The sequence below is a fragment of the Lates calcarifer genome, linkage group LG9, assembly GCF_001640805.2.
Source record: "Lates calcarifer isolate ASB-BC8 linkage group LG9, TLL_Latcal_v3, whole genome shotgun sequence".
In the NCBI taxonomy this organism is placed as follows: Eukaryota; Metazoa; Chordata; class Actinopteri; family Centropomidae; genus Lates; species Lates calcarifer.
Window position 1 is genome coordinate 9,919,713 of NC_066841.1, and position 12,734 is coordinate 9,932,446.

The 12,734-nt window shown below is 42.2% G+C and overlaps 2 protein-coding genes across 5 annotated transcripts; both read right to left on the reverse strand.

Annotated features, from left to right (window-relative positions):
• Positions 1 to 748: 748 nt before the first annotated feature.
• On the reverse strand, positions 749 to 4,029 carry smtna (smoothelin a). Its single transcript, XM_018671284.2, has 8 exons — positions 3,704 to 4,029; positions 2,958 to 3,069; positions 2,748 to 2,823; positions 2,498 to 2,626; positions 2,305 to 2,362; positions 1,761 to 1,878; positions 1,504 to 1,655; positions 749 to 1,332 (listed from the first exon to the last, which is right to left on the reverse strand). The coding sequence occupies exons 2-8, from the start codon at positions 3,042 to 3,044 to the stop codon at positions 1,185 to 1,187; spliced, it is 768 nt and encodes a 255-aa protein (XP_018526800.1). The 5' UTR covers positions 3,045 to 3,069; positions 3,704 to 4,029; the 3' UTR covers positions 749 to 1,184.
• Positions 4,030 to 4,897: 868 nt separating this feature from the next.
• slc35e4 (solute carrier family 35 member E4) lies at positions 4,898 to 12,554 on the reverse strand. 4 transcript variants are annotated; one of them, XM_018671282.2, is made up of 3 exons: positions 11,843 to 12,554; positions 10,149 to 10,759; positions 4,898 to 8,081 (listed from the first exon to the last, which is right to left on the reverse strand). In XM_018671282.2, the coding sequence occupies exons 1-3, from the start codon at positions 11,947 to 11,949 to the stop codon at positions 7,549 to 7,551; spliced, it is 1,251 nt and encodes a 416-aa protein (XP_018526798.1). In that variant the 5' UTR covers positions 11,950 to 12,554; the 3' UTR covers positions 4,898 to 7,548. The 4 variants fall into 4 exon arrangements, with proteins under 4 accessions (XP_018526798.1, XP_050928850.1, XP_050928849.1 ...); XM_051072893.1 differs by lacking the exon at positions 11,843 to 12,554 and adding an exon at positions 11,599 to 11,824; XM_051072892.1 differs by lacking the exon at positions 11,843 to 12,554 and adding an exon at positions 10,985 to 11,575.
• Between the last annotated feature and the right edge of the window lie 180 nt (positions 12,555 to 12,734).

Here is a 12,734-nt window from a genome sequence, read left to right on the forward strand (position 1 = left end):
AAATTACATTTGCATTTACTGCAGGACTTCAGCTGTGACACTGTGGTCAAAGCCTGTTCTACTAAATACACACAATAGGTTTTTAAGGCAACCTGTGATGATTTATTATTAACAGAAGCTTTGGCTCTGCTACTAGCTTTTTCAGGTATGTAAGTTATTCAGCATGTGTTGAATTGTGTCTCTGTCTGTTAGAGAAGCTGGTGCAGTTACAGTAATTTCATGAAGCCACAATCTTAAAGGAGCATTCCAGCAAATAAAGTTGGGGCCCTCACAAAAGAAGAGTTTGCAATGTAGAACCTCTGTTATAATCTGAAGTCTGGAGCCCATAGCCGAGGTAACCCCCTGATGACAACACTTGGGTCATTAAGAAAGCAGCCGCGAGAGACAGCAGAAAACGCTGGAAAGTGGAAATACAAAAATGCAAAAAGAGCACACCCAGTTCACTCAGAGGAAGTACTTGCGACTTTGCATTTGACTGTTCACGCAGGCTGAGATGTATTCCTCATGAAGAGTGAACTACACATGTGTGAATTCAGTGGAGTGCCCCTTTAACTGTGTACATCCCACGTGCATTCAAAACAAATCTAAACAATTCATCTTGGTGGAAAAGTTTCACATTAAACAACACAATCTGTAACCTCTATTGTGCTTGTCTGACAGAATTATTAATTTATCCTTCAAAATAAAATGATTTATATTTACTGTAGCTCTCAGTTTAACCATCAGTTACAGTTACATAACAACATCATAATAATAGAATGGATATTTATTAAATGTATCTTTAATACTCAGACAGTCAGGCCCCACAACAGCATCATCATAAAATTTGTTCCCAGATTCTCTATGGCTCTGACTGGGATTAATACAGATGTGTAATCTCAGTGGAATGTACTGATCCTAAGCGCCAGCTGTCCACTGAGAGCACATAGACACCCATAAGTCCCTGCTAACACACAAACCAGTACAAACACTGCACTGTGCGTTCTCGTCCATATGGTGCATCAGCTCGACACATCAAATACTTAACCTTTTCCCTCGTGGCAAAGCTAGGATAATAGACAAAATGTAAATATTCACTTGAAAAAAGCTATCTTTTTGTCATCATCTTGTGCTAATGTGTGTTTTAATTTTAAAAAGTGGTATCACAGCGAGTCATGTAAGTGAGTGCCTGACTTCACAAGTGTCTACAGCCGCTTTTTGGTTTTGACCAGGCCTTTCTCCACCAGGCAGCGGTAGAACTCCTGGATGTATGTGTACACACACTTCCAGTCGGGCTCTTTCATCCGGACTAAATCGTCAGCGTCCAGCAGAGGGGGGCAGCCTGCCAGCCTCCTGCAGAGAGACAGGGAGAGGGAGTGTCACTGAAAAACGACTTGAGAGAAACAAAGATACAGAGACTATGATGTCAAAATAAATGTCACTTTGTTCTTATCTGAAATGTACCGCTGGAGCTTATTAGAGACAAGGTGCATTTGCATCGTCATATAAGGAGTGAGAACTCACTCTGCGGTGCTGAAGGCCAGCTGGAAGTTATCCCTGGGCTTGTTGGGATTGAGGATGGAATACTCAAATGCGTCAGGGAAGAACCGGTGCACCAGGGCGCAGAAGGCTATGCCGTCTTTCCAACTTGAGGAGAAGTTCTGAATGTCCACCCCCTGTTTCATTCCACATGGGGCCAAGAATGAGACATAAGGGGGCAGAGCTATGTATAGCTCCACAGGGCAATAATTCGCAGACATAGAGAGTCAGGGTGTATTTACCTCATATGGCTCTGTCTTGGCCCTGCACCAATCCAGAAGCATCTGTTTGACATTTTTAGCATTGGGTGCTGTAGCAGGAGGACATTTCTGGGCTGAGGCTGCAGTGGGACTGGCCTTGCTGAGGAAAGGAAACAATGATACACACTGGATGTTCAGAAAGTATGGCTTACATCATCTCTGAACTTGGCAAATGCACGAGAAAAGTTTTTGTTTTTTTTCTCTTGGGTGGATGAGATTTCTACATATAAATGAGGACTTTGCTTTGCAGAAGTCGGGCATCACATGAATACAAACAAAAATGTCTACAATAAGATAGGATTTACCACATAGTTAAGAAACACAGTGTAACATTTGGTGGCTTCAAAAATGGCCAAACACCATTTTAATAAAAAGGTGGTTAAGTTGCAAATATATGCTAAATTTGTGGGAATGCCTGGCTTTAAATGAATGCTTTATCTGTTCATAATTGTTTGTATAGTTAATGTACCCAAACATGCAAAAACTGACCATACAAAGTGTTCACCTGTGCTGAAATGTGACTCACCTGCCTGATGTCCTGTTGAAGGGAGTGGAGGCAGATGGAGAGGGCTGCCCTGTTGGTTCTGAAAAGATGCACAGATTCAAACTAATATGAGCAACACCCTTACGTAATGTAAATAAAACAGTAAAATACCAAGTAGAATATATTCACGCATGGGCCACAGGGGTGTCAGAGTAGCTCCATAGGCCAGACTTACTGTTAATTGACGGCTGCTGGTTCATGGACGCTCTGCCCACACTAACACCTCCGCCCGTTGTCCCTCCTTTGCTCAGGCCCTGCTGTCTCAAGTCCTGCTGCCTCGACCCTCGTTCCTCCTCCCGTTTATCTGGCGACAGACGGTGGAGAATTATAGAGTGAGCAAATCATCAGAGGAGTAACAGGAAGATCACACTGAATACTTATGGTTAACTACTGCATCAGAGCAAATATTTGCCCCAGCTTTTTACCTCTCTTTTTCTTGAGCAGGTCCCTCAACGCAGCACGAATCATTCTTCTCTCCTCAAAATCTGTTGCATTGTCCAGCTAAAAAAAAAAAAAAAAAAAAAAAAAAAGATGAACCACAGGTTAAAAACAGAGAGGTTACAAGGTAAAACAGTGCCCCCATCTTCTTAAAACAGTTTCTATTATACATGATGATGAGATTTTGGTCAGCTCACCATCTTGTTTAGAACCTCTTCATCCTCAATGGCAGCCAGTTCTTCACTGGTCAATGAAGCTGGTCCACCATCAGTTTTCGACTCCATGTCCAAAGACAGCTCTAGACACACACTTAAGATACACATTTCTTGAGAATATTTCACAGAATGAGAACTGAAGGACAGTGAATAAACATACATAAACACACAGGGGACTGTAAGACAACTGAAAAGATGTTTAAAAAGGCGACCGTCACCTCTCTGACATGTAAATGCAACAACTTGGGTTCAATAATCAAAACATTTATCAAGATTGGACATGTCTGAATTATTCAAACAGAGCAGAAAGTGCCCCGCTGTTTATGCTAAATAACGTGGAAAGCTCGCAATCATAGACCACATCTGCTCCACTTGCAGTCTGTTCAGTAATTCAAATATAAACAGCTTGTGTGAGTCTTAACAGACACAAACTGAGCAGCCATGCAAAGAAATGTGTTTGTCTTAGTGAAGTGCCCCTCAGTGTATCTCAGCAACTGGGCAAGTGCAGCACAGAAGTGGCAAAAACACGTACAAATATAGTAATGCAGTGGAACGAGACCATTACTAAAAGAATCTGATAACAGCGTTAAAGTATGTGCTCAGACACAGGGGGAGTATGAGCTGAAGTAAAGCTGAGTGACACAAGATCTAAAAAGTAAACTAAGGGAATGTGGAAAATAGAGATTCAGATCAGGGTTTGATAGCTGCTGAGGTGCAGTGTCACTCACCTGTTTATAGGATGTGATCTTGTGGGGGTTCTGGTGGCGGGCTCTGTGCTTCACAGAAGTTTTCAGCATTGCCCTCTCCTCTCCTCAACCCTCCCTTTAAACTCGTCTGGAGAGCTGTGAGAGCTCAGGCCTGACATCACACCTCTCACCGCAGCGCTTCTTAAGGATTCACGTTTGGAGAGCGAGTGGAGTTTGCTTAGGAGAACCACCCAAGATGGGAAGAGGGAGGAGGGAGGAGGATGGGGAGAAGGAGGAGGAGGAGGGAGAAGCACATCAGGTCCTTGTCCATCAGTCTCTGTCACCCTCAGCAGAGCCTCGCCTCCTCTTGTCACTGTGTCCTGGACGGATGATGTCATGTGAAACTTTATGGGATCTTCCCTCAGCTAAACTCAGCTCTGTAAATCACACATTCCACTTGGCCGAATTGGAGAGGGCCGCAGACATTGACAATGATTTGGGGAGGTGGGGTGAAGGAGTTAACAAGGACAAAAAAGTGAGGGGCACTGCCTTATTCAGGCAAAATGCTGAACAGTGAACCCTGTTTACAGAGGCAGAGGAATCTCTAAAAGGGAGCACAGAGCACGGCACGGGCACACGCACACACACACACACACACACACACACACACACACACACACACACACACACACATACACACAAACCTGGAAGGAGAGCCATGTATTTTCTTCAACTTCAGCCGTGATTATTTAGTATTTTAAAGTTAAGGCAGGCTTTAAAAAGGGTCTAATAAATCAGAAAGAAGACATATAACTCCACCAGGTGGTGAACATGCGCAACTGCTTCAAAATGACTGATTGATGACGGCATGCTGTGCTTATACAGACTTCACAACAGACGCTTGTCATTGTAGGAAAAGGCACAGGTGCACAGGTGTTCCACCAAGTCGTGATGGTTTAGTGTTTGCTGCCTTTAACTTTGTCTGGAATTCATTTCATCATCACAGTGTACAGCAAAATTCTGAATATTACTGAGGGCTTTCATATGTAAAGAGAAAGTGATTTTTAAAAATTTATGAATGTGAAACCTTTTATAAAAAAACATAAATAGGATTTAGAAACTCTACAAACTTTGGTGTGGGATACTTACTGCAAGTGTTGAATTTAATTAAAATATGCAGGAGGTGTGAGAGTGGAGTTATATAATTTGATGTAGGCAACAACTCTGACTCAGTAATGGGGTGGTTGGTTTTGTTACTGTTTACTGTACCAGTCAGTTTATTTTTATTCAAGCAATTGCAGATCATGTGTATATGACACATCCATATCTCAGCCTCTAAACAGAAGCATCTATATGGCTGCTGTTGGCATTCAAAGTATTTACCAAACAATTTGACATAAATGACAGATCAGATCACTCATTTCTCTTCTACAGTGTCCAAATAAGGCATGAGGCAAACGTTTCATTCTTAAACCAGTATAGTTTAAACCAGCCGTATATGACTATAAAATACATAAATATAATAAAATAACTATTTACATCCAACTAGCTTTGCAAACAATCAAAACCAGTATGTACACAGGAGCCGTAGGCTTTGAAGACACGTCTTCGTACCCTGTGCAACTTGTCAGTGCAACTGTTGCTTTGCCCCACACTCATAATCTACTCAACATGATATCCATGAGAACAAGCAGCTAAACCTGCCAGACTGACTGAAGACTGTGAGAGCTCAGAGTATAAAACTAAAAAACGACCACTGAGGCCATTCTGACCACAAGTCAACACGATAATGTGAATTAAAATTTGTGTTTTATAATATGTTGACTGATCTGTGATCAGATTACTCTACTGAAACAACCAAATCCATCATATCATTCACATGCTGCAGTTTCAGTGTGGCTGTTGAAAAGCTGCTTGATCTCAGTCCAATGATTAATAATAAACAAACACAGGGGCATAATAAGTCCTATTTAAACATTTGAGGTATTCAATAATGTAAAACCAGTGAAATTCTCTGCTGTACATAATCTTTAAATGCGCAACTGAAGTTATTTTGAATATTAAATATTAAACCAGCCAAGCCAATCATTAAACTGCAGGAAATCTTAGGTTCATATATTAATTCTCAATATGAAATGAAGCTAAGGACAACATAATTTTATGAATGGCACTCTTGAAATGTTGAAATGTTTTCAATATAGAATATTACTTGTGGCAAAATATGCAGAGTAAATGACCAGTGTCATTTTTTAAAAAAACATACAAACAAAACAAAAACTTGATTTATGGCTTTGTTGTTGTGTGAGAGCTCAACTATGTGAGACTGATGATCAAGTCTGGTCACTGAGAGAACCAGTATTACAACATGGTGTGGTTAAATAAGCTTCCAAAGTAAACATTTGGCATACCATACATGTAGGAAGGAGCGTGAGAGACATCCCGGGTCATTTCAAGCGCCTTCAGGAGGAGCAGCAGCGTGCAGTCCTCTGCTCAGTACATCTGTTTTTTCCTATAGAGAGACGTACAGAGAGTGACTGGAGCCGTCCAATATTACATGTATGCATGTACAAGACACTTGAGGACCAAAAAGCGTCTACAGCATTACAAAGCCAATGATTGCCACGGCCTTTCAAAAATAAATATTCTCTTCCACATAAACGTTTAAAAGGGGGATAAAATATATTTTGCCACAAAATAAAAGCATAATAGCAGAAATACTGAGAGAAAACATATAACACTATCCAGCAGAAGTCTTTTTTTTTAGATGTGCTGGTTAACCAACTTAACCAACAGACATAAAAACATTGCCCACAAAAAGGGAAAAATTAAACCCGACAGATGACACTGGTTGGAGTTAAGAAGCAACCTTTAAAGGACAGCTCAGTCTTCTTTTTCCTCATCTTCCATAGGGAAAAGATAGCTAAAGTTGAGTGACACTCCTTAGAGACCTTGTGAACCTAATTATCAAGGTACGCTGCAGTGAGCGTACTGTTGTACAAGATGGAAATAATTGGACTAATTCTACAGAGAGACCTTCCTTTCAAGCTGGCATGAGAACAAAATCTAGGCCTTAAGTGGGAAGCCACACAGAGGCTCATAGGGGAGGACAAAAACACAGAGCTCGGGCCTCTTATTAAAAATGTGCTTCAGTAGAGGAAAAGAGGCGTCTCATTGCACAGAAAGGTTGGCTTTGACCATTATTGTAACTTCTGCCTCTGTCCTTATTTAACAAGCTTTCCACTTTACATACCACAAAAAACAAAAGCTGCCAAAAAACCCGAGTCCCTTACCATGACAGGGCCAGGTGAATGTCAGGTAACAGTACCATTAATGTATATTTTAATACAAATTGTGCCCATTTAAATTTGAGGCAGAGTCCTCTCCAAGCCCCGCCCCCTCTCTGCAGTGGACACCGTCCACAACAGCCACCCAAAATCATCGATTAAAGCCCTCTGTAAATGAGAACATTTTCACAGTGGAGTAGTATGAGTGCAGTGTGAATACCTCATGAGGTATCAAACAGTTTAGTGTGCTCATGCATGCATATACCAATATAGGCTATGTATGAGTGATTTACAGATGAAGGAGAGAATTTAAACCATCACTGTGATAAATAAAGGCAACCTTTTCCTCTCTCAAGACTCCAGTTCTGTGTGACCAGAGGAGAAACAAATTGGCACAGTAGAGAAGTTAATTTTTTTTTTTTAAATAATAAAATAATAATAACAAAAAAAAGGATCTGTCACATCGTTAGTGACGATGGCCTTATAAGGTCACACTCCCTCTGCTGCTCTTGCCCATTTAATGACACAAAGGGTAGAGAACTACTGCCAGGATTTTCAGCATTATTTCCTTCACCATTTTATTCTTTCCTTCATCCTTTCATTTCAGTCTATCTTTTCTTCCTGTTTGCCATCTGTTCTCTGCTGATGATATGTTGGTTCAGATGCATTTGCCTTGTCCAAGTCCTCTTGGCATGCAGTATGAAAAACCACCTGTCCGGATCCTTTAGCTTTGGCCCTGCGTGCGTCCAGGTAGCTGACAATGAACTCTGAGTTCTGATAGATAAGCATGCCGGACAGCGTCAGCACTGCACCGGCACAGCTGAGGGCGGACAGTTCGCTGCCGAAGAGCAGCTGAGACAACAGCAGGTTTCCCACTACGCTCAGGTTGCCGAGGATGTGAAGGGTAACGGCCGAGGTGAGCGTGATGACACAGCAGCTTGCCAAGTTGTACATGACTGAGCCCAGGCAGCTGAGCAGGATGAAGACCCACAGGTGGCGGTCGTAATGCAGCGGCGACTCCAGCATAGCCCAGTTTTCTAAGGCCAGAGCTGCCACAGACAAGATGCAGAAGCTAGGAATGGACATCAGGTAAAGCAGGAACACAGAGTTGATTTTCTCCTCCTGTAGTAAGATGCCTGATTAAAAGACATGTAAGAAGCAGTTACAAACATGACTCTGGTGGGAAAGATCAACAATTCAAAAATTCATTTGTCATATATTGACTGCATTTAAGTGGAAATATCTGTCACAAAAGATGTTACATGCTGTTAAACACCATGGTTTTACAAGTCATGAACCTGATTCATATTTCTTAACTTAAATATTTAGAGAAACATGCAATATTTTAGTGGACTATTGGTGACGCAACATAAGGTTCCTGTGTTTTTCTAGTCAAAATAACTAGAACAAACTCTCCTCTATGCACTGATTGACTGCTGATCAGAAGGTGACAGTGAGCTCTGAAGTAATCTGACAGCAGTAAAACTGCTGGAAATTATGCAAATTAAACAAAAAGACTGTGCACGGCCAAAGTGTGTCAGAAAAAAATAAACTTATTAGGGACACTGTTACAACAACAAGTGAGAGTGGATGAAAATAGCTCGCTGAAACTTGAGACATCGTCCAGCTAGTCTGGATCCTCAGGATGGACATAATGTTTTAGGCATGATTGAAAAAACAAGTGCAGCAACTTCCATCTGCTGGACCTTGTTTTTAAATTCCTGCTCCAAATGCAAAAGCAAGACATAACCTTTCCTTCCCGTTTACTCTTATTTACCAAAGCAACAGGCAACTTTCTAAACTCATCTGCAGTCTTGTGCTGTTTATCACTGAACAGCTATACTGGAGTTTTTGGAGAATTTAGACTATGACCCTCTGGTCACATGGTTGCCTTCTGAAACCACAAGGTGGCCTTGTGTAGCTAGAGGCACAAAGTATGTAGCCATACATTCCTCTGAGCGAAAGGGAATATCTGCTTTTGTGTTACATAACAAATTAAAGACAGGGCCTCAATATATTTTTAGAAACTCAGGACTTTTTTCTTTTCTGCCAACTACAGGTTTATGAGGACTAATGACGTGAGAGAGCCTAAGCCCCTGCACACAGGCACCAACTTTAAATCAATATTCTGCAACAAATGCCTCTCTGACAGCACATAACATTAGATTAATGAGTACATTGGATAAATGTGGTGAGGGCACAACTCTGCCCATGTGACATCAATTCAGTAAAGGAATTTGTCTCTTCCCCAGGACATATTCACCTAAACTACTGCCATATGTTCAATCTCATAATGTTTCCTGGTACCAAAAGCTTTTAATTTATTTTATTTCATCTGGATAAACCACTCAGTAACAATACTGCACTCCAGGGAGTCCTGGGTACATGGAATAAAAAACAAACAAACAAACAAAAAAAAAACAAACAGTAAAATAACAATTGTTAAATTGCTAACAACGAGTCAATGAATTTGAAACTGTTAAGTTTTCAGGAAACAATGTTTTCTTTCCAACTCTGAAACATGTTGCATTAGAGGAAACATCCTTTGAGTTCAGCCACTCTTGTCTGTTACTCAGCAGTGTCTCTGGGCCTCTCAGTTTGTTTTGGAATTTCTTGTTTTGGAATTTCTCTTACAGTTCATATAAACACACTATTCAGAAAGCAGAAAAATGGGTGGCAACTAGTTTAAAAATACTTCATTGAGTCTATTGGTTGCAAATCGCATTTGTTATTTCCAAATAGTTCACCCTGTCTGAACTTTTCAGTTTTGTCAAAAACCAAGGAGAACATTCAGACATAATAGACCAGCATTTCCTCAGGATGTGCAGAAATCCTGACCGCTGTAACTCATACACACATAGTGATGTTTGTATTATGTTTCCTAGGAAACCAGAAAATGTGTCTCTTGTGACATTCCACCTTACAATGTGGGTGTGTTACTGGGCTGCAGAGTGAATCACCAAATCACTAAAAGGTTCCAGGACCACAGACTGCTGCGGTGGCAGGGGGTGGGGGGTTTGGGGTAGGACTAAAATATCCTCTGATGTCAGTGAAATGAGAGGAGATTTCCAGTTTCAAAATAAGGGTAATTAACTCAAAGGTCACTTTCTAAGGACAAAAACACAACAAAAGTGAGTGTTAATTCCAACAGTCTGAGGTGACAAACGAGACAGTGAACTGACACAGTAAAAAGTGGTACTCACTCTGCTGAATGGACTTGACACCCCTTAACATGGTGGCCGCGAACACAAAGAAGCAGCCAGTCTGATCGAACTGGACCTCTCCCATTATGCTGAAGGAGGCTCCCAGGCAGATGGGCATCATGGCTGTGTATTTCAGGATGTGATGCTGTTTACCCAAGATGAGTGTGGAGATGGCCAGAGTAAAGAGCGGGGTGGTGGTGTAGATCATTTGTGCAAATGACAGCTGGACATAGTTCAGACCCATGTTCCCAAAGGCGATGCTGGCACAAAACGTCAGACTCAACAGAAACACCTTACATTTTGCGCTGGGGGTCAGGTCCTGCTCTCCGGCCCCTCTGTGGCGGATCACCCGCAGTTTGATCAGCCCATAGTCCACCACTATGGCTGTCAGCATGTGCAGCGCTGACAGTAGCAGAGGGTACCTGAAGTTGTAAACGGCAAATATCCATTTGTTGAGGCTGGAGATGGTGGTGCCCGTCACGAGCCAAACAATGACAGCTGACAGCAGATGGAGCATCTCTGCGGGTGGCCTCCTCCTGCCTCTCTCTTGCAGAGTCGCCTCGCATTTTGAGAAGCCATCGGCGCTGATCATGTTCGTATCATTGTCCTCTCTGTAAGGGAAACACATGTTGAATCCGTACCTCTCATCTCCAAATGAAATTCATGACCAAACCGGCGACTTAAAGGCTACAAAAATCGCGAGAATAACCTGCGACACGGCTGTTTTTCCCTCCTCTGCGGTGTTAGCCGGTCTTTGTTGAGTAAAGCTGCATTTTTCAGCACCGCCTATAGACACGTGTTTCTATTTTGCATGACGGGCTGGTTGTGTAACGTACCCCGCGCAGGCAAAATGACACATGCTGGATCGGGAAGACCGACGGAGGAGAGAGGAGAGCTGTTCAGGACGGGCTGGAAAAAAACAGTACGCGCCTTCTCCACAACGGGGACAGATGGGATTGGTTCTTATTCTGATATGCAGCAATGGACTGACGGTGACGATTCACTGTGATGCACCAAAAAAGCTCAGCAGTGTAGTAAACACCATGGGTCAGCTCATGCACCCAATGTGCCTGTAACTTAATACCATAAATATCAGACAGCGCAGTAGCAGCTCACGGGAGTTATGTTTTTTTTCTCCGCACTGTCTTTAAATAGCAACGTACTTCATTGCCAGAGGAGATCTTGTGATTTTATTTCCCAGCACTGGGACAGAGGGAAACCCTGACAACTCACCGTGTTGTTCACAAACACGAAGAGGCTTGTCGCTTGTGTGGCTAGCTAATTGGATAGCGGTTCATTCATGATGTTGAGCGGGTTTGATTTAATTAACGAGACTTTCTGTCAAACAGCCGAGAAGCTAACTACCACAAGAGCAACACTGCTTTTGTTTGCTTGTCAAAATGAAAGGGTTAGGGTGGGTTAAGTTAGCTGACCTCTGCTGTGCACTGACCTGTCACTTGACCAGGCAGCAGAATGTCTCTCGGCTTCATGCTAACGTTAGCTGGCAGCAGCCTTGCACTGTAACTCTGCGGAGGCAGCGCTTGTCAAGCTAACGTCAGGTTGTTAGCTACAAAACAAGGCAGCAGCCGTTACTCCCGACTCGACACGGTCTTAGCTATCATTCGTAGCGCAAACGTTAGCGACTGCGGAGGACCGTCGCATTTTTATCATCAAGTGAGCTTCATTGTGATTACCTTGTTCTTCGACGAGTACCTTGACAACACTGGCAACATCCCCTAAATCTCCTTCGGTCGGTCGCAGCGCTGTCAGACAAGCCGGAGCGGACGCGCCTCAGTGTCATTGGCTAATTCCTTTAAAGGGCAATGCCACTCATTTATGGGCGGTTTATTCAGTACGTGGTGCAAGCTGAACGTAACCTCTACCCTGTGTAGGATTTGAAGCGTTGGAGCCTGGAGCTTCACAGGATCATGAACAGTCATCCAGTGACTATATGGACTGTCGTCATATAAGGTGTTCAGAATGACTTAGGAGCATGAAGCAGCAACAGTGGGGCTTAATTTGCAAAATGCAAATAATTACCCATAAAAGATGCACAGGTTCTTTGTTTCACTTAAAGTAACAGTTCAATAAAACAACAATAAACTAAGCAAATTTGTGCAACATCCCACCTCACACAACTCACTGTTCCTTAAATACACTGGCTTTACTGTTTACTGTTTTATTGTTTATACATTTTAAAGACTCAACTGAACTCTTAACTTCCCCTTTTTTTGCAAAAAGAGGAGATGTGGTTTGTTAATCATGCTATTTCAGGGTAAACTTTATTGAAATATCCACCATGTAAATGTTGATGTGGTTTATTTGTGGATGGCAGTTGGGTTCAGGGGAAAGTGAGGGTATAAGTCATGACAAGTATATAAAGAACATAAATAAACTCAATATTAAATGGTTTGTGAAATTATTTTTGGATGTACCACAAGTACCTTCAGTATGAAGTAACTTATTGTCAGATGGGATGTTACTAGTGTCTGTTTTGTTATTCTGCACTCATGACAGCAGCTGGCATTCAACCTCATCACAGACCAGAGACTCTGTCTCAAGAGAAATTTATTGTTGGCCTTGAGG

What these genes read in the sequence shown, in the direction of transcription:
- smtna (XM_018671284.2), bottom strand. Translation starts at nt 3,044, where the DNA reads ATGGAGTCGAAAACTGATGGTGGACCAGCTTCATTGACCAGTGAAGAA. An exon ending in TTCAACAGGACATCAGGCAG is followed by an intron (nt 1,879 to 2,304) that starts GTGAGTCACATT and finishes TCCTTTCCTCAG; the next exon opens with CAAGGCCAGTCCCACTGCAG. An exon ending in CCAAGACAGAGCCATATGAG is followed by an intron (nt 1,656 to 1,760) that starts GTAAATACACCC and finishes GGAATGAAACAG; the next exon opens with GGGGTGGACATTCAGAACTT.
- slc35e4 (XM_018671282.2), bottom strand. Translation starts at nt 11,949, where the DNA reads ATGACACTGAGGCGCGTCCGCTCCGGCTTGTCTGACAGCGCTGCGACC. An exon ending in GGTACTCGTCGAAGAACAAG is followed by an intron (nt 10,760 to 11,842) that starts GTAATCACAATG and finishes TTTCCCTTACAG; the next exon opens with AGAGGACAATGATACGAACA. An exon ending in TGTCAAGTCCATTCAGCAGA is followed by an intron (nt 8,082 to 10,148) that starts GTGAGTACCACT and finishes TCTTTTAATCAG; the next exon opens with GCATCTTACTACAGGAGGAG.